We start from the raw sequence: 22,128 nt of genomic DNA on the forward strand, positions 1-22,128 counted from the left end.
TATTATTATTATTATTATTATTATTATTATTATTATTATTATCATTATTATTATTATCATTATTGTTAATTCTATGAGACTGTAATAAACTCCTCTCTACAGTAAAGTATGAAATATAAAAATGTATTCATATATTCTCCCAAAAGGCACCTTGAGGTTAGTATAAGGTCAGAAAAGGAAACGGTAAAATGTTTTTTGTTCACTTTCGATAATGGGAGGGTTTGCCTGGCGTCATCATCATCATCATCATCTCATAATTAACTTATATCTTTAAAACCTCAGAATCACTTTATTAATCCCTGGGGAAATTCTTAGCAAACACATGTGTCTATTGGATTATCTTCAAATACTTATTCAAAATACAAAATGTTCCTCACAGTCCTTCACTGACATCTTTGTGTTTGTGGTATCACAAATAATAAAATAAAAGTATTTTTATGCTTTCCATACAATTCACTTTAATGTTTAAATATGTACTGTATTTCTTGGCCCATTCACTCTTTCAGCAAGATTGACAGAGTGTAGGTGCTTTGGTGGGTTTTTAAAAGCACTAAAGTAAAAGAAAATGAATTTAACTATTTTCTGGAAATACATAATCTTAGGATTTTCCTCACTTGGTCAAAGAATCAGTATCATATTGGTAACAGTGACCTATGGCTTTACTTGTTATTGTACTGGTAGTTATGGGCCAATTCTTATACAGCTGGTTGACAAGATCTTTTTCTAAATGTTGGAGGTTCAATCTCCGATCTTCCTCTGCACATGTGTCAAAGCACCCATTCTCAAGACACTGAACTACAAATTGCACCCTATGGAGGTCAAGTGCCTTGCATAGCAGCCATCAACATTGGTGTGTGCATGTGTGTGTGGATGCGACTGAAAGTGTAAAGCACTTTGAGATGCGAAAGCGGTAAGAATGTGATATTTAAGTGTTTATTAAGCATTTATCATTCATCACACAATAAATTATGGAATTGAAACTCTAAACTATTGAGAAGGAGAACTGAATATTGGGTATCAGACAATCATACCTCCAAATATTGATCAGCTCCTTGATCTGCAATTATTGTCTCTATTGCTTCACACATAATGCAGTTTGACTAGAATCGGGTAACAGTGCATGGGGTGATTTGATTATTTGATAAGTTAATATGACACAGGGTAAAAATGACTCATTCTTCCCTGGGATTTGAAGATTTGACCTCTGTCTTTTGAACATGAAACATGTGAATATTATCATTCTTCTGCATGACTGCTTTGGCGTGTTTCGGCCCTGCTGTTGTGGCGAAGGCGGTGGTGTGCTCACAGTTTCCATGTGTCTGTGTGGGAGTCCAGAGGAACAAACAGATGTTTCTTTATTCATGTCCCCCCCCCTGTGCCTGTATACTACGCTGTCAGGGGATAGAGATGCTCCAGAGCATCCCAGCATATTCTTCAGCAAATATCAAAGTGTTTCTTGGTGGGGATGGGGATCTTAATGGTATTTTGATAATGGAAATTGTAACTCAATAGTGTAGACTTTAGTCCACCTCTCTCCTCGTGTGATATGATATAATAAAAACACAGATCCAACTATTAGTGTCTGTTTTTGGAATTTATCATGTGTCCTAATATCCTCTTCGTGCACTAAAGTTTTATCTGGATACTCCAGTTTCCTGAAAAGTTTAATTGTTCATTCTTGCAACGAGGAACTTGGAAAGTCAACAGAAAAGTTGCATTTTCCAGTTGTGAGTCAAATGGCCAACACGTCATACCCACAAAGATCTGAAGATAAATGACTCTAATGTCACTCATGTCATTGACCTATACATAACAAATATGAATTTATCAAGAGACTCTATCAATTCATCTATCCTCTATCCAACTTAGAGCCTGGAGCAACTTGGAGCGGTGCCAATCCATCACAGGACAAATGCAGAGGCGCACTCACCCACACCACAGGGAAATAGAAAGTCACTAACTATCTTTAAAGGCATGTTAAAGATAGATAGATGCACAGGTAGAACATGCAGACTCCACACAGGATGCTTCCCCCGTGGAGTTCTTGCTATGAGATAAGAGTGCTAACAATGTGTAGCATCAATGGATTCTACAAATATTAGAAACAGTGCGGTTTATTGTAGTTTGCTGACTTGATTGAGCTGATTGGCTGAAATCCTATGTAAAGTATGATCATGTTGCATGTTTACACAAATAGATTGCAATTTCACTTTATGTACATTTCACAGGTGATCAACTAAAATGAACACCGTGATTGACATCATGGGCACACTGGAGTATTCAGATGAGGGTTTTGCATGTTTTCTGATCTGTTGACATGAGACTGATTTGCTGGAAAAGGTATAATTTTCACTATGTTTGGTTGAGTGTGGCACGGAGTGATTGGACTGGCCAGCCCCCATGAACACAGAATGAAATCTGATACTTGAATGGAATCAATGAAGTTCTCAAACAAGTGTTAATGTAAACAGGTCTGTTTGTTTTTTTTTTAAGGATGTTCTCTGTATTGATTTGTATTTTATCTCTAGTATTTGTGAACAACTTGTAAATTGTTTCTAGACTGCTAAAGTGGTAAAATTGCATGTTTTAAGAAGAGTGCTCTGACCTTTTATTAGCCTACTCAGCATCTCATTTCAACAATGATTAACTTTGCTTTAAACAGTGTCAGTGATTTATTTTTGCTCCGTTTCCTTGATGATTGTATTTGAAAGCCTTTTTGAAATGCTTCCATTGTCTCATCATTCTCGCTCGAGATCAGAACAGACACGCCAGTGCATTTTTTCTTTTTAGGATCCCTTCAGATAAACTTTGGCAGCCGACCACTTGAGAGACACCTTGTAAAATGTTTATGTGGAAATTTTCTGAAGAGGAGGCCTGGTTTTGTCAAAGTACAATTGAAGTTTTGGGCATTTACCAATGGGGTTGAAATAAACAGAAATATATTTTATTTACTCCCCCTATCTTTTCACATTTGGATTCGTCTTTATGGACATGTTCACTGGTGAACTCAGCGTTATTGGATTGCATGAAAAATGTTCTTTGGAATGATGTGGATTGAGATTTAGAGAAAGAATGAAAAAAACTAGTGCACATTCATTCTTTGGACTCTATCGCACAATTCATAAATCGATTGAAATTAGATAGCAACCTCAGATGCATAAAAATAAACAATGGTCAGTCATAACATTATGACCGTTATGAATCACATTTCTCAGTACAGGCAGACTGTATTATACAGCAAGGGATTAGCTTTCTTAAAAGTTCATAGACGCAAGTGGGATTGTGATGGTGAGATAACGAAGTCATCATCTCTATCATCTCTAAAATTGCAGCTCCTGTGTGACTTTTCTGGTGTGAATTGGTTAGGAGAGAACTGCTGACAGGGCTAAAGGTCTCATTAATGCCTATAAAAAGAGAAGCCTGACCCACATGTGTGGTCTCACCAGACAGTCTGAGCTTGCTGCAATGGTTCTGATAAAAATGCACGAGAATATACAGTAAATAGCTTTTGTTGTGTTATGAACAGCTACATGGGACACAATATGCTCAATTTATACCTGTTTTATGTTGATTTCTATCCACCCACAAGTCTGATCTTAGTAAACACCAAGATATTAATAATTTCTGAAAATTATAAAGAGAATGAACATGTTAAAAAAAGAAGTGTGAAAAAAGTAATGTCTGTAGTTTTCTCTCTAACCCAATGTTAGCAATGATTTAGCATCATAAGGATCTTGTTATCAATCTGAATGTTGTTTATTATCATTTAAAATACATAGAAGTCTGAAAGTGCCAAACCATCAGTGCACAGTGGATGATTGGTATGACTGATGACTCCATTCTGGGTCATCAGGTTTGTCTTCAATGACACATTGCCACGTTGCATTATTGTAATGGAATTGTCTATTTGTGAGGTTTTCTTCCTAAAGGTTTCCTTTAATATGTCCAGTGTCAAAAGATTAGGTTTTGCTGTTAATTATGACTCCATACACAAACACACACACACAGACACAGTCCAAAAGCAAACTGCGAATAAAGCCCAGTGCTTCTTGTAACTCTAATGTGCGTATCTGTGTATCTGGCAGAAAAAGTGGTTGACTCACATCTTGTCTCTGGTGATGACATTTCTGATGAAGTCCAGTCCTCCTGTACTGAATTCATCCAGGGGCCTCTTCCTCTGAAATTGAACATTTCTATCTGTTTGGAAAATCCACTTAGCACAAACCTTGAGATGTCCCTCGTGTAATATAACACAGTCAGTGTTTCAACATTGTTCAGAACAGTAACGTTTTGTGTCAACAAGCACACACACCTTAAAACTGAATTTAATGCTTCAGTTCCATGACGGTGTGAAGTTAAAGTGATTGATATTATCTGTGACCATCAATAGTCATTTAAAAGAGGAATAGAGATGAATAGGATATAAACAGAGAAACTTTCATGTATTGATGAACACGTGTTCGTGTTCATCAATGCATGTTTTGACCAACAAGGCTGTTTTTATGTCACGGTTACCACAGTTTCAATAACATGCTTAAATAATACTTGTGTTATAAAATGCTGTTTATTGCTCAATGTCCCTTTATAAAATCATGTTTGCAAAAGGGTTCGAAAGATTTCCTGTGAAATTATCAGCATATTTATTTTTTTGGGAATGAAAGCCAAATTAATGTTAAGTTGCAATAGTTCATATTATTACATGCAATCCATATCATTACTTGACGTAATTTGACCCATCAGCTCAGAGCTTTCTTAATAAAGGTTTTAGTTTAAAACACATGGCTGCTTTCTTTGAACTCCATACCTGTTACGTAAATATAGCACATACTCATCATTGCAGAGGCCTGGACAGTGAACTACAAGTTATTGCTTGCCATTAACATACTTTATCTGTCTTTCCTTTTTTTTCCTTCCTCTCTCTCTCTCTCTCTCTCTGCAAACATTCCCTTCTTCCTCTCCTTGTCCCTCTGTCTCCTGTTTAGGGTCCTCCTGGTCCCCCTGGCTTACCTGGTCCTTCAGGAAAAAGAGGTTCTCGGGTGAGTAATCTCCACAAAGGTGATGGTACATAGACAGTATGCTGTGAAGTAGATGTACTTCTTGAGAAAGTGCTTTTTTTCTGTCTGCATGCATTATGTGATTTAATAAGCCATTAATTAAGAGTGACACCAACATTTGTTTTATGTTATTTACATATATGTTAGAAAAGTGACTATTGTAAGAAAGTGCAAACACTATCCTTAGAAAAGTCGTGTCATAAAAACAAAATCCTCAAAACAAGCACCAGTTTAAAATGGATAAATGGTTCAAGAGTGATAGATAGGAGACCTTTAGATCTTAGATAATCTGTCTCTTAGGTAAAAGAAAATGCATCTTCTTACAGTAAATTAGCAAATCAACAGCATTAATGCATTAACTGGGGGCTTGATTGAACGTACAATTTTCATCTTTTGTTTTGTTTTGTTTTGTTTGTCGAACACCATCCGAATGTGTTTTTCCCATATTTTCCATCCCAGCAGACCACTCTGACTGCAACTGCCAAGACTGTCATGATGCAATGTTGCGATCATGCCACACGGCCTCAAGGCATCTTTAAACAGAACAAGACACATTTTATTAAATGACTACACATACCGCATGTGTTAGAGGGGATGTGTGTGCATACGTTTACTCTCGTGGCTTTTGTCCTTTCTGCACAGCAACACCACCATGGCTAATTTTACTCGGGGAATGTAATGCCTACAATGTTTCGATGATGGATGAAATGCAATACAATCAACCTGATTATGCATAAAGCTTGTGGAATACCATACAACAGTCACTCTTATGTGTTGGTGACAATTTCTCAGCAATTTCTCACTTGTGGGACAAATAAAGGTTTATCTATTCAAATCAAATTTTCTTCGGAACGTGGAAAACATAATGTTTTGCTCTCTTTGCATCTTGGATGCATATTGTCAACAGAGATAATCATGAAAAAGTAACGGAATATGCGTTTGGGTGGTTACTCTTTCATTATTGCGACGTTTCTCAGTGATATCTCATCTAACATTTTTACTTACCTTTAAAATTGTGCTACTGTCGTACGAAACATGCTTTTCACGATGAGCAACAGAGCAGCGATGTGCCTGATCGTCTCAGCCAATGCCAAAGTGCTTTATCTGCTGGCTTTTGCGTGTGTCAATTTAATGATTTCCTTACTTTTTGTGTTCTATAAATCTTTACATTGTCTTTCTGTCTTATTCTGTTGGTTCTAAGCAGTGAGCGGATGACACATTTTTCTGGTTTAAGTGGTTTCTTTCATTGTGAGAAATTGGAGCCAGGAGGTTGCATTGCTAAGAGTGTGTTGCTTGAAGTACCAGCAAGACAATTTACAGATGATACAGACAAAACAAACAAGCAGAGAAGTGGGTTTTTTTTTGGTAATGCTCATTAGATGATTGAAAACTCCTCAGTGGTTTGCAACATGCAGAATTCGATGATGCTGGTAAGCAGAGACTACAATGTTATTGGGAGAAAATACAATGGTCACTTTAAGTGTTTTATTGATATTGGGTTCATCTTTTTGTTTACTTTTTTTTTTTCACCAGATGACATCACATCAGCTGCAGAAAAACTTGAGCAAGATTTATGCTCATGTCCAGCTGACCCTGTGTTTTCAAGACCTTGTGCTTCGCTGTGCCAACATACTGGTCCCATTAAAAAATAAGAGCAGGGCTGTCTTTTGTTTTCTTTTGTCCATCTGCCTTGTAACAGAGAACATGACAGGCGTGCTTGGAGGCACTCAGACAGGCTGGTAGACAGAGAGAGATGTGGCATACGGTGCAGCATGTCTCCTAGTAAAATGCTTTGGAAACACATGAGCGTTGCAGAACCTAATCTTAACCCCATCGGCTAAGTCATAAAGTAGAAACAGAGTCAGGCCTGGGATCTTTATGTGGTGGAAAACTGAAGGCTGGTTAACTGGGGCTGTGTCTGCTGTGTCAGCACAGAGCACCATCCCGCATTATACTGCTTCAAATTATTATTATTATCCAACTTTGATCCTCTAAATCAGGGGACATAATTTGACGTGAGACAGACAACCTTGCTTTGAAAGTTATTTTAACATTATGTATTTGGTGAAAGTGATGGAATTCATGTCTCAAAAAAATTTCATAACTATGTTTGTACTTCATAATGAAAAAAAAAAAGCATGACCAAATACCAGCAAATACCAATCAAACGATTGAAAAAGGGGTGTTTTCGTCTTTGACGTAAACCTGCCAGGTTTGCTCAAGACTGTTACATCACACTTGATACGGTCTCCATCAACACTCTCAAAAATGTGAGAGTCCACGTTTTTTTCTTTCTATTTTTTTTGGGGGGGGGGTGGGGGGGGGGGTTGTTCTTCCTGAAGGCAGTCGGCTCCAATTACTGACATTTAAAGTGACAGTGAAAGATTTTGCTCAGGCTTTTGTAGTGCAGAAATTTCTCGACTGGCAAGCTGCAGAGATACAGATGAACAGGAATGCGGCAGACATATGACGTGTGTGTAAGTGTGTGCAAATGACTTTGCACATGTCGCGATAGGCATGTGCGGTTGTGCAGTAAGAGCACAAAGGTTTTGCCTCTGGGTCAGCAATGTTGACCCCGAGTTGACCCCATGCTGTTTATTGTTAAGTCTTGTTTTCTGCAACCTTAAAGAAAGCAAAATCTATAGTAACGCTTGTTTGACTAAAATACCACCGATTAGCAATTTTATAACTGATCTTAAAAGCTTTTTATCATCTGTAAACAGTCATTTGATGTAATGCATTTTGTTTCCCTCCCTGCATCTCTTCTAGGGCCCCGCTGGTCCGCATGGAAACCCAGGACAGCCCGGACCACCTGGGCCAAAGGTGAGTCTGTTAATAAAACATAAGTAACTCCTGTTAGCTTATGTTTATGCTTTGGTCACAATCTGAACCAGTTCCCCAGAAGGGTTAAACACTAGTCAGGGGTTGAAAAATGTAAACACTCATTTTATATGTAGGGTCAGAATGTATGTTGATGTGTGGTGAATAAGGTTAAAAAACATTGGTGAGCTGCTTGTTTGAAAGGGTTTGTCACACCTGTACTGTCAGGCTGTTTATAAACCGTTTCAATAAGTGATAACTAAAGAAATCTTTACTTGTTGAATTTTATCATGGATCTAGTTCTGGTGGGCACATGCAGGGATGGTTGTGAACCTCTGCAAGAAGCTTTTGCAGCTTATCTTTGACTCTTAAGTAAAATGTTTAATAATGTCAGCCGATCAGTGAATAATCCTCAAAATCTCTGCATTCTTACAGCAGTCCTTTGTGTTGCAGGAAAAATGTTTTAACTGGATGGCAAATGGGATCAATTATAGCGTCTGATGACACTGATGTTTCTTTTTTCTCTAGAGAATAGAGCATGTGCAGACAGTATTAAACCAAACACAGCCAGATGGAGGTGAAGTTTAATGATAACGAGTCATGAATTTGTCACAGTGCAACTGGACAGGAAGAGACGAGGGTGGTCGGTCAAAATGATATACCCAGAGCCTCTGTCATTATGAGCCCGGGTGTCACTTCAGGGCAAAATCATGCTGGTCTTGGGTCATTAGCCATGATGCTGATATCGTATACGATGGGGCAAGGAAGCATTTAGTGAGCTTTATCTCAGCATGCTATATAATGGGGATGTGAGTGAGGATGTGGTTTTAAGTTATGTGCAAATATTTGTGGTGACTGTATCCCCGCCTGGTGACCATGGAGTCACATGGTCGTGTAATCAGAGGTGTCACGCTGTTCTAGCAGGAACAAAGTACAAGCGAATGTTCAAACTTTTCCCCTGTTATGATAGGATGCGAAACATATGGATACCCACTCAGATTAGTCACACAGCACACTGACACCGGTTTGTTCTCCGTCACCCTTGACCTTGTGGAGATCTATTCGTATTTCGCTGGGGTTGACAGTTTGGCTGTTAGGAACTCCTAAGCTGCCTATCTGTTTCTTCAGCCTAATACACCCACATACGTTTGGACAAAAACAAAGTGTATCTAATACCGCAGTGACCTGTCGGTGAGTCAGCCTCGGTCCCCAATACCCTCCGTGAGGGCAGGAAGCGGATAAAGAGGCCTTTTGTCTCAGATTGGAAAAATTGCTCTTGTTGAACTGTGTTTGGTTTCTAGGACACATGCAAAGGGATATAATCCCTGATGCTGAGCCTCGACTCAGTCTGATTTGTTTTGACGATGCGCTTTTAACTTCAAAAAGGACCTGTCGATCTGTTTCATGCACTGGTGAATGTTATTTCAAACAGGAAGGAGCTTGGGCTTTGTGCTGCAGTAGAATCTCTGCTCTCTTGCTTCTCAGCTTTTGTATGCCTTGCTGGCTGTCAGTCAAAACTATGGAACTATAATGCTCAAAATACAAAGAGATAATATCTGTTTGGCGTGAGCTGTTAAAGAGAATCTGCCAAACATGTTAAAGTTCATTCATCCATCATTCTATTTTCTATTCCTGATTCACCCATGTTAAGCCTAAGTGAAGCCTTTCCAGCAGATGCACAGAGCTAACACAGACAAACCACCAAGAGCCACCAAATAATCTCCCCAGCATGTGTTTGAATTGAATATATGGAAGAAATGATAACAGGGGGAAAATGCAAACCCCACATAGAGAGGCCTCCAGCTTCATTATAGGAGGCAGACAGTGAGCAGTAGTAGAAGACAGACAGAAATAACAACAAATCACCCGTTTTTGATTAGGTGTTGATTTTGATATTATTATTTAATCAGATGTGAAACTGAGTTGTCTAAAAAAAAAAGTAAAATGACTAAACGAATTAATCTCTTCTTAATGTCCACATTCAAATCTGTTCCTCACCACAATATTTAGTGTCGACAACAGCAATTTTGATCCCCAGATTTGACAGCAGTGCTGAAAACCTTTGCCGGGAAAAATAAGTCTTCCCCCTGGATGTTGTTGTACAGTATTGATAGTCTGGAGCAAACGTAGTATGGAGTTCAGCTTAGTTTATTTTGTTGCACAACCTTGTTCCTCCAATAATCAAGATTCTTAAAAACATGCAGCTAAAGTTGCTGATTGGTTTGACCCATTTGCAATTACACATAATGACTGGGATAAGAGGAAAACCTGGATCCTCACCAGGTTCTCAAACACACTTAAACAGATAGTCTTCACACTTGTGGTGAAATTTAGTGGATTGGACCAAATATGAAAAAAAACTGAAATGCTTCGACAATATTAGTGCAGGATTTCTCCCCTAATGGACAATGTTGGACCTACTCTCAACATTGCACTGCTAAATACAAGACAATGTATGCTGGATTATTGTAGTTATACTTAAAAACTTACCAAAGCTTTTAAAATGCAATGGGTGTAAAACCAGCAGCATTCATTTTTCTTTTTAAAATGAGATTTGTTTGATATTGTAAAGACACAGCATACCTAAACCTCATTAAGCGCATATGTTTGGTCTGTTTAGAGCATTTTCTTCTCTGCTGTGTTCAAACTTCAAGTAAACTGCACTCGAGTTTATTTAGATGTAAACAAAGATTACCATACATATAAACACACACACACACACACACACACACACACACACACACACACACACACACACACACACACACACACACACACACACACACACACACACACACACACACACACACACACACACACACACACACACACACACACATATATGGCGAGCGAATGCTGCCGAGAACAAACATACCAACTGTTGTTTCCCCAACAAGCAAACATCATGAGGATGATGAACATGTCAAAGAAAAGATATAAATAAATGAAGTAAAATAATCTGAGTGACAGAATAGAGTAGATGTTTAAGTTGTTTGACACATCCCGACCTTGTGACTCCGTTTCTATTTCAGGGTTCAAAGGGTGACCCCGGACTGTCACCAGGTCAGGCTCCACCAGGAGAGAAGGTAAGAAATCTACCCCGCCGTCCTCTCTGCCTGGTTTCCTGGTCTATGGTTTTCTTAATAGTTTTTGTCTTTGTACTATATTCATTTATTAGACTGCATCTGTCCTGTGATGAGGAGTAAAATACTATAGTACTGTTTCATCTCACTTGGTTGCTTCTGTCTGTCAGATGTTTGTGTCTCATTCAGTTTGCATGATGTGAGCCAAATACTCTAAAAGGAATCACAAATGTTTACTATAACCCATACATATAATAGTGTTAAATATTATTTAGCTGTCTTGAACATATTAGCAATGTATAAATTATAATTTATCAATCTGTTATGATGGTTTATCAATAAGCTTCTCGTCGAGTCACGTTCTCAGCATTGCAATAAATCCCTCCAGAAACTACCACTGACTATCTTTTATTCAATTCAGACTCACACCATTATCAGAATTTAGTTTAGCTACACCACAGCTGGTCTGCCTTGCTCATGATCCAGCCTCGTCTCTTTTTATGCCAGAGTAATGATTTTCATGAGCAACACTTTGAAACCTCTTGAACTAATTAAGAATCAAATGTGTCTTTAAGTTTAGTATTCTCAGAGAAATCCTCAAAGAAAAACATATGGGAAAGTTAACATTAGCTCTCAGCTGTTTTTTGTGCCCAACACATTTAATATTGAATTTCTCTTGGATTCAAAACTATTTGTTTCAATGCAATACAGTATGTATCCCGACGACACTCCTACAAATTAAAGCAGAACTGGTGTCACTTTTCGAAATTTGTGTCTATACAATATGGTAAAGACTTAAATGACGAATGCAAAGTAACAAATGATTTTCCACCAGAAAATCAAACACTCCTGATATGTAAAATACGCACATCAAAATTGTTTTGAAGGTGTGTTTGATGTGAAAAAAGCAACACAAAGGCATTGAGAAGATGTTTGTAAAGAACACAGAAACAGTTCAAACAGGAAACACTGGGAACAATGTGGTCATCAAACTGTGAACACAGACCATTAAAAATACCATGAAGACACAAAAAAAACCCAAACTCCAACACATAAAAACAAACCACTGAAACAACACTAAACACTAACCATGCAACAAACAAGAAAGATCAAACCTCTTTTAGTTGCCAAATGTTGAAATTAATGACATTGGTTCACATGTCACTGATGGTATATTTGGCTCTGAATGCTTAAGATGTTAGTGATTTACGATAGGTGTTGCTCTCACTGAACTGGGGCTAATAATTATGTCTGTTAAATCTATTATCTTTACAGAAATTAGTTGAAAAAGGTTTAGGGAAAGGATGTATGTAATGTATTTTAATACCAAAATGTTGTTATAAAGACTGACGGGATACAGATAATCTGTTCACTTTAAACACTAAAGAAAAAGATATTTTCATATTTTATGTGACTACAGACAATGATCTGCTCCACTGTAATCATTGGGTTACTCTTTTTTATTACTTATTACTTACTTAGTTATTGCATTATTTGCACACACTCAGCATATGTTAATTTGTTAATCTCAATTCAGTCTTTCACATCATGATTTTGAAGTATACAGAAATATTGCTCTGCATATCATTTAGATTTTAAACTGATTTTTTAATGTAAATGGATGATGGACATTGTCAAATATACAAAAACCTTTGAACAGCCCCTCTTGCTCACCTGTTCTGCTCATGATGAACACTTTTTATAACATTTGGAAGGATTAATCGAAGATGCTTATTAATCATTTGAGATAGAAAAAACAACATTAATTTGGTCTTAAGTAATTTATACCACAATGTTGTATTACCATCTGGGTTATATTTATCGACATATTCCTTCATTCTTCATTATTCTTAGAGTGTGCTATATGTCACCTTCATTTAAAAAATAAAATGTGCGTAAACTTTTATCTCCCACTTTTTGGTTTTTCTCTAGGGTGATAAAGGTCCACCCGGTCTGACTGGACCGGATGGGTTTCCAGGTCTGCAGGTAAGATTTTGCTTATAAAACTGGGGTCTTTCTGTGAAGGGTTTGCATCGTGAAGCCACGGTGAAGTTAGCTGTGTTTGAGGTTTCTGAGGGAGAGCTGTTTGTGCATGCGACTTAATCCAAGCACTAGAATGCATGGATTTAAATGCCACTGTTTGTTGGTGGAGATGAGCTCTGACTCTAATAGAACTGCAGCTATGACTTGTGCAGTTGGTCCGGATCACAAATGTCCCTTCAGAATTGCATAATTGGCTATTCATAGAGAAAATCCCAAGATGACATCATTCATCTATTTTCTGTAAATGAGGGAGATGAACAGTCTCACGTTCTCTACACAGAAAGGTCACGGGGCTTGGAATCAAACCAGGAATAGTCCTAATTGTGAGGCGATTGTGCTCAGCACCATACCACCATCATCTTCTAGCGGAGCGGTCTAACTTCATTCAAATTTCATTGGAAAGGATTACGTCAATAGGATACAATGGGTCATAATCGCAGAAGGGCAATGGCAATACCATGGGAGCAAGGGACGTTGAAATGGAAGTATTTCAATTAAAAGAGCAATGCATGAACTGTGACAATAATTTAATGCTTGTTGAAACACAAAGGTTTACAACATTATGTATTTGTGAAAATGTAATGCAAAATAAGAAATGCAAACTATATGCGTTGAGTCAAACAGTGATGTTTCTCAATTTGTGAGTAATAGTTGATCTAATTTAGAAAGGCTTTAAAAATATATAGATTTTTGTTCATATTAATAACAATATCTGAAAGAAACATTTTATCCTCCATGTGGTAAAAATACAGAAGGAGAGATATCCAGTTCAGCGTGGCGGTATTTCCTTCCAACGCTCTTCACAAATCACACACTGAACAGACCTGTTTTTCCTTTCGGTTTCACTCACAGCTCGAGATCAAACTTCATTTCTTCACTCTTTGCCACTCAGAGCATCATTGCTAGTGTTTTAGGTGCGATGCTGCTTCACTTAAACCTGATAGGCCTTCAGGTCAAGGTCAAAGGTCACCTGAAAGAGGAAACCCACTCTGCCACCCCACCCGGGGTCAGGGTGTCAATGACGTGTGTAATATCCCATGCCTCTTCTGGTCCCACACCAGCAATTGTCATGCCTATAATTGGAGAATTTCACGGATGCTGCTACCCATCAATGAAAACCCAGTCGCTTTCTTCATCCATCAATGTGGACGAATACCCAAATATTTGTGGCTTTAATATTCCTACCTCACGTTTAAAGGGGTAAATTCTGTTGTTTGATACTGTATGTGTAGTGTTGTTGTGCTGAACTCGTGATCTCAGCTGAACTTTGCACCAGAAACAGAATAGACTCCAGGCGGCTGCACGTCGGCTCTGCCTATACAGTTGTCCTCTCACTGAAATTTTTTTTCGTCTGGTATCCACATAGCTGACCTTAACCTTGCCTCCCAGGAGGCCACACTAGTGTTTGCAGTAGCTGAACATAATTTACCAAGCACATGAACTGTGCCCCACCAGGTATTTTCAGAGGAAATGACTGGCTCAAGGTCTGTGCTCTTTACCCCCAATGCGGGCCTTTTATTGAGTGTGAAGGTCCAAAAGTCACAACCTCGGAAGTGTATGATAGAGTCAGTGGTTCTGTTCGAGAAGATCTTGTGCTGCCCCCCAAAAAAGATACTGACCAGGCCCTGACCTGGTTTTATGGTTACATCTGTTGTTCGTGATCATGTCAAAGGGAATAATAGGAGCAAATAAGCACCACGAACATGCTTAATTAAGAATAGTGAGTGTGATCTTGCTGAACATTGACATGCCAGAATCCTAATTTAGATTCTGTTTTCAGCACAATCTAAAATTTAAGTATTTTCAATTTTAACATTTTTCTATTCTTTTATTATCTTACATGTATTTTATTCAATTTTCAAGGGTGCCAAAGGTTATCCAGGTCCACCAGGACTGCCCGGAGATCCCGTAAGTTTTTTTGTGTATGAATGTGTGTTTGTGACCTTGTTCTTCTATAATGAGCTTTATGACTCAGAAATCATCCTCAAAAAATATCTGGGTGACAACTTTTAAAGGGTGGCTTATAGTATAATTTAGAAAAGTAGTTGTTAAATACAAAGTTCAAAGTAAGTCTGCCCGAAGTGGATGTAGCTGGATGCAAAGTCATGAAAATGCAGCGTGCGTCTGCACACGTGTGGCCCGGTTCATTCATACGGGCGTGGAACTGAACTTGATGGATGGGGATGTTTCCAGTCCGAACAAATAGTTTTCACCATGAGGGAAGTCGATGCATTTTTAGGTAAAGACACGTTTTATGGTCAGGCGATGGTTCTGTGGTGTTGATTATGGTTTATGGTTTGGCAACCAGTCGCTCTGGTTGTGTGTGTGTGTGTGTGTGTGTGTGTGTGTGTGTGTGTGTGTGTGTGTGTGTGTGTGTGTGTGTGTGTGTGTGTGTGTGTGTGTGTGTGTGTGTGTGTGTGTGTGTGTGTGTGTGTGTGTGTGTGTGTGTGTGTGTGTGTGTGTGTGTGTGTGTGTGTGTGTGTGTGTGTGTGTGTGTGTGACATTTTGATGTAGTGGAGTTGCACACATGCTTGTAGTATTTACACCCGCAAACACAAGACAGATGTACTTTAGCAGCTCTGTCTGGTCTCTGGTTTCTTTTCTGTTTGTCTCTCTAAGCTTTCTGAAGTGCTAAAGAGTAATGAGTCACTCTACAGTGGACTAAAACAATGGCAACTTGGGACAGCAAGAGAGGGACGGCTGGATTTGGGTGGTGCAGAAAGGTGCAGTTAGTAGACAGGGTTGTCTGGAAGGAACAGTGCTTGTTTTATCCCTCTAGCAGTGCTGGTTGAAGTCTGAGTTTCTCCTCTTTCACTTTATCCATCCAGCTAATCTCCCTATTCACTGTTCATTCATTCTCTCCCTGCCTCTGTCTGCCTCTCTCTCTCTCTCTCTCTCTCTCTCTCTCTCTCTCTCTCTCTCTCTCTCTCTCTCGCTCGTTCTCGCTCTCGCTCTCTCTCTTGCAGGGCATACCAGGATCTCCTGGAGAAGCTGGGACTGCAGGTTACCCTGGCAGGCAGGTGCAGTGAAAAACACAAAAACAATTTCTACGTCAATTCTTTTATTGACTCTCGCCATTGATTAAAAATAAACCCTTCAGAGACTTCAGAGAGCGCCCAGCCAATCATCACTGCCTGGTGCTTCCTGCTGTCTCATGCATAGACATGCTCATTCTTGATTTGCATTCAACCGGTCAACAGTTGCTAAATACCCGGTACTGAAAATTTAGTTCGCAATGAAGTTCAGTTTAGAGTGAATCACAATATAAAGTTGTGATCGCACTATTTTTTTTCAACTTTTAATGAAGTCGACGGTGAGAAACGAAGAAACATAATCTGTAACGTCAAGTGTAAACAAAACAAACATTCTGTGAATGAATGTTTGAATATACACTGGCACCCTTTTCCTCTCATTAAGTCATTTACAGTCTAATGAGTTTAGTGTGCAGATCAATATTCCTGTGGATGCTGTGTCAAAGGTCCTCCTCACCTGAGCCTCTCTTTTCTCACAGGGCTCAGCTGGACCACAAGGTAGCCCAGGGCCTAAAGGTGTCAACGTGAGTAGATTCAACTCTCCACTTTCATTCTGCCCAGTTCTCCTCAGCAGCACTCGAAGGAACACCTTATTTTTCCTGAAAGGGTTGGGACAGCAACGGGTCCTCAGCCTCGCTACAGAGAGCGTGATCAGGAAATATCAGGATGTGACTTGTATTCCTGACATGCCGCCTCACGGGAGTCTACTTGTGGGGGCTGGTCCAACTCTGTATTGTCACAGAGAAGGCCGACTCGTTCTTCTCACCACAGTTCATTCCTCAGCAATGGAATGCCCTAAAACAGGCAAGCAGAGGAAAGAATGAAGGATGAAAAGAAGAAAAAAAAAAAACAGACCAGAGAAAGTATAAAAGGAAGAGGTTGGTGGAGGTCAAATAAGCGAGTGAGAGAAGGGACTTAAGTGGAGCATTGCAGCTGAGAGAAAGAGGATAGGTGGGATTATTGTGTCAGACTGAGGCTGGCAGGGTGAATAGGAGCTACAAAGACGGACAGTGTGTGGTAGTGGGGCGAGTGTGTGAGAGAGAAAATGAGAGAGAAATGGAAGGTAGATGCACGAGTGAATCATACATACCATTACGACAGCTCACATACATATCCGAACAATCCAATACAGTCAATGTAATACTGACCAAAAAGCTGTAGTATCGAATGGGTTTTTAATTGAAAATCTTTATTTTCACAAGTGCAAACTACAGTTTTAGATGCAAGCTGCGTTAGCTCGATGCCGAAGGATAAATCATTCTTCTTCTATACAGCTCTAACTTGCGGTGGTTGGGGTTTAGAGTGACTCCCGTTTGAAAATGGGCGAAGCCAGTTTACATTTCGGTTATATCATCGGTCATCACAGACAAAACAAAGAGAAACAGAAACAGACACACGGACAATTTGAAGACATCAATTAACCTTATAGGCCTGTGTTTGGTCTGTGATGGGACACCCAAGAAAACCCACACACAAAGAGAAAACATGCAAACTCAGGTTGGACTCAGGACGTTTAACTTGCAGATACTGGCACCATGAAGGGGAGTGATCAAATGAAGGTTATCCTGGATAGCAAGCAACTCCACAATCCTGCATTCCACATGAAAACACCATCATGTACAAGCACCCAGTGTCCTCTCAGGAATGAACAATGTAGAAAGTGCACAGTTCTCTGCTCTTCAGCTCACAATAGAGTTGATGGATCTTTTATTTACCGAATGAGGACTTCACATTAAGATGCTACGGTTCACTAAATTGCATTGATGTAATAATAATAATTAAAAAAAATCTGCTCCACCCAGTTTTAATTATGTTGTATGCAGTATAATTTGTACACATCTTTTCTTCTTGAATCTACATTGATTAATCTTGACATTTATAGATTATCAATCAGCTGTTTGCACTGACCGACACTGGTATATAGCTGTGCTCTTGGCGTTTGTTCTTCTTGTGGTGTCTTTCAGTTATTGTCAAGTTTTCCTACATTGTTGGCACATTTCCATAAAAAAAAGTGCTAAAAAAAAAGAAAAAGAAATGAATGAATGAGCTGATATGTAGGACTAAAAACTTAAGCATTGGAATAAGTTATGTTCTGAAATCATATTTGAAAGAAATGTTGAAAAAAATGCCATGATGTATAAATTTCGCTCCTTTATAGGGTTTTATTGGGCTTCCTGGTGTTGCTGGGCCACTCGGACTGGAGGGAGAGCGAGTGAGTAATGTTTGTTAATAACAAGTGCATATGAAATTAGAAGTTTTGCATTTCTGTTATTAATCCTAATAACCTGAAACCAACAATATTTAGCAATTTACATTAAGCAATTTCCCAATTCTTTGTTGTTGTTTTTGCACAATTATCTTATGCATTTGTGTAACTTTTGTTTGAGTACTTTGCAGTAATGGTCATCTCTGGTGCAGTATAAACAAATCATAGATCAGAAGCTTTTTCACTTACTTTGGTTTTGGTAAAAAGTTTCATTATCCACAAAATTAAGTTTTCCTTGGTTCATACATGCAAGATTACTGTCTCAAGGAAATGATGGTCTTCATGGCTTTTCTTACTACAGTAATTGAGCACAAGGGTGTGTAAAAACAAAAGATTCCAACCATAGAAACAGTTGAAACAGTCAGTTAATCTTGACTGTGTGACAGGTGGTTCTACTTTTGAGACTATAAAATGGTTAATGTTAGACATTTACTGAAATAAATTCAGATAAGATTTAATGGCTTGCAACTACTCTCCCATCAACTTTGCAAAGCTTAGATCAGATATATAGGTTTTGTTTTTTTGTTTTTTTTTGCTGGTTTGACATCCCATGTCTGAGTAACCTATCCACTTGTTTTTCTTCTTTAGGGCATTCCTGGCCCAAGTGGAAAACCTGGCCCCAAAGGAAGACATGTAATAATGAATTTATTTGGACTCCTTCAAGAATTCAGGGATGGCTTAATGTGATGAATGTGTTAGAAAATACTGTTCACATAATGAAATCTCATCACTTTTATACCGAAAACATGCCATACTCATAGCATAATAACATGGTACGTGTTTTGCTCAAAAGCTCAATAGGTACCATGCTGTCATGTATGTACTACAGCGGCAGGACACCGACAGTCTCTGGATTAATTATGCATCGAGACCAAAGATTAAAATTACATATATTTTTACATAATTCTGTTATATATTTTGACACAAGTCCTGCCGAGATTGTTCCAGGGTGGCACAAAAAAAAAATGCAGTTAGATTAGGTAGAGACGGAAGGAATGTCTGGGTCAGGCCCCCACACTGTGAAAAGTTAATGTTTTAAAAACAAGTCTTAGCCTCTCTATGTTGAAGTTGCCAAATGGGCTGCCAGCCCACTGTCTGTTTTGTTTAAAATTCCTTTTTTTTTCTCGTCTGAATAACTCTGAGACCAATCTGTCTTTAATGTATTTTGTTGTATGTCCACATCATTTTCATGCTGATATTAAGTTTGCACAATAAGTTGTTAATACAACACATAGTTTGATCTCAATCCTGCGAGAACTGGATTCAATTCTAGACAAGCAATGTTGAGAAAGTGGAGGAAAAAAAAGTAAATCATACCACTTTTATGTTTACATGTGAGAAGGCACTATGTAATACAGATAAAGAATGTAATTAGCAATGTCCCTCAAGATGAATATACCCTTTCCCCACAGGGTGTGGTGGGTGACGCAGGGGAGAGGGGACCTCCTGGTCCAGATGGCAGTGAGGTAAGAAGCTTTATCAATCTCCTGACAAATATTCTTATACTTTTTCCAGTATTCTGCATTTGTAAAAAAAATTTTGGGAGACACACATTAGTGGTAAGGTTCAAAATTGCATGCCTGATGTCTATCTATCCTTAAAAAGACACAGTGCTGATGTCATTGTTGATTTTCAGCAGTAACTTTTGAAAACAGCAGGACAATATACTGTGGAAAGGCTGTGGAGTATTTCGAGCGATACTGTTATTATTAGTGAAGCTGGGAATCTTGATTTGTGGAAATTGAATGCTGATGTTTCTATTATGTGTAGTGCAAAAACATGGAAACATTTTTTTACACTTTTACAACTCATCTTATGCAACTGTCATTATTGTATTTCTTTAACATCACAGGGAAATGTGATTTATGGATTTTAGTTCTCAGCCTTATCAGTTGGTGCCATATTATTAGCTTTTTATGTCATATTATACCATTATAGTTATATTTTATAAAACAAATTTGTTTGATCAACTACATTTTGTATCCTTCACAAATTCAGGTTTTTCCAATTCATCCTAGAGGACTTTCCACTACTGTAAATGTCCTGTGTATTTAAGATGCTGCTGTGATTTTACAGGGACCTGTTGGTGGGATTGGCATTGGCGGCTTTCCAGGTCTGAGGGTAGGTCTGATTTTTTTCTATGGTGGTAATATTTTATTTATTTAATTTAAAGAAAAAATGTTATTCATGTGACATCTCCCAAGCGTATTAGGGCACTTTGTTGGATCTGTCATTCATTTGGCTCACACCTCTGCCTCGGTCTGTTCCTGCATTCGATATTAGGAGTGCTTGTCAGCGTAGCTTTCATTCTGCCTGTTTGTCTTTCACGGTTAAATTGTGGTTTGAATGAGTGGTCACAGGCTGTACTGTGCTGCCCCACCAGCAATGAATGGGAATTTTCCCACTGCCGTTTATTTTCTGTTTAGCATAAGCAAGCATTTTGTGTATCTACTGGCAGCAGCGTATTGTTCTCCCCCCATTAACTGACACTACTATGGTCATTGAGGTTTGCGCAGGTGAAGGCAAAATATTTCACGCATGTTTGGCCACTGGTAAGGAATTCACACAGAAATTAATTAGGAGGATATTCAAGAGCTGAACAGCCAACATGTTACGTGTTAATAAACAAAGTGCAGCTGATACAAAAACGGCAAACAGATGAAAAAGAGCACTAAGCTGTCATTATATGTTATGTTAGGTATATATAGATATATTATGTTATTACATTTTACAACTCCAATCCCATTGAAGTTCATTATTAATCAAGCAAATTCCTGGGTAGCGCACAAGATCGGTGGTCCAAAAATGGGTCTGCATGAAGATGTGCGGCTTAACACTTCAAGTGAAACCAGATGCATTGATTTGATTAAAAGAACCCTGCATTACTCCTCCGAGGGACATAAAACCCCATGAAAACATGAAAAATATCTCATAGGTAAGCAACACCTTTTAATCAAGTTTTAATTGGCTCTCTCCACAGCCTCTTATCGTTGGGTAAACTGATACTGTTGTAAAGATAAGAAATTCTGAGATACAGTTTGACAGATACATGCCAAGAGTGAATTGTGGAATTTGAGGAGAGACTGATGCTGCAAAGCGAGTTATACAACGGTGTTCAGTTTCGACACACAGCCAGTAAGTTTAAACCCCCATAGGCCTCAAACACTATTAGCAAAACTACCTGGGAGGCTCCATCTTTTTTTTACCGCAGGGCAAAAAACATCCAGGCTAATAGAGAACAAGCTTTTTAGGTTTTTTTCTTCAGACCGCTTCATTGTCTGAACCTTTCAAAGTATCCAAATATAAATGTCAACAAAGTTGATCCAAGTGTGCATGGTGCTTTTATTGTGCCATACTTTGAAGCTTTGTTTACACAGCGCTATGCTCCTTATAGCGTTGGATTTATTGGGGTGTTTTACGGGTCACGTTCTGACACGAGACACATCTGGAAAGATGGGATTTCCTCACCCTTCACCTCACACGGTGGCTGTAAGTCTTTGTGAACACTGACTGTCAGATAGAAACTATGTTGAATTGTTTTGTTTTTACTATATACAGTGCACTATAGCTTGAAGAACAGGAACACATACCAGGTGGTCCAACTCGTAGATATGAACAGATGAAATTAAAAAAAAATTTCTGTTATGTTTGAATTTCTTTTATTTTTAAGCTTGTCTTTTCAAAGATGCTTACTATGTACATATAATGTTGTGAATTATTATGGTTCGATTCTAATGCTGATTTTGCAAGTGAATTTAAGTTGGTTGTCTACTGTACGGTATGTCCGACTGAGACCCGATTCACACGCATCACTGTATGGTCGCGTTGGT

At 38.6% G+C, this 22,128-nt stretch overlaps 1 protein-coding gene across 1 annotated transcript in view; it reads left to right on the forward strand.

The window, feature by feature from the left end:
• col24a1 (collagen type XXIV alpha 1 chain) overlaps window positions 1-22,128 on the forward strand; it is a 91,869-nt gene that overhangs the window by 17,149 nt on the left and 52,592 nt on the right. Inside the window, exons 4-14 of the mRNA XM_080506136.1 lie at window positions 4,983-5,036; window positions 7,824-7,877; window positions 10,907-10,960; window positions 12,890-12,943; window positions 14,864-14,908; window positions 15,967-16,020; window positions 16,512-16,556; window positions 18,191-18,244; window positions 18,887-18,931; window positions 19,711-19,764; window positions 20,375-20,419. Coding sequence (XP_080362262.1) covers window positions 4,983-5,036; window positions 7,824-7,877; window positions 10,907-10,960; window positions 12,890-12,943; window positions 14,864-14,908; window positions 15,967-16,020; window positions 16,512-16,556; window positions 18,191-18,244; window positions 18,887-18,931; window positions 19,711-19,764; window positions 20,375-20,419 — 558 coding nt within the window. The remainder of the gene's footprint in view (window positions 1-4,982; window positions 5,037-7,823; window positions 7,878-10,906; window positions 10,961-12,889; window positions 12,944-14,863; window positions 14,909-15,966; window positions 16,021-16,511; window positions 16,557-18,190; window positions 18,245-18,886; window positions 18,932-19,710; window positions 19,765-20,374; window positions 20,420-22,128) is intronic.

Source organism: Blennius ocellaris (genome assembly GCF_963422515.1).
Source record: "Blennius ocellaris genome assembly, chromosome: 12".
NCBI lineage: Eukaryota > Metazoa > Chordata > Actinopteri > Blenniiformes > Blenniidae > Blennius > Blennius ocellaris.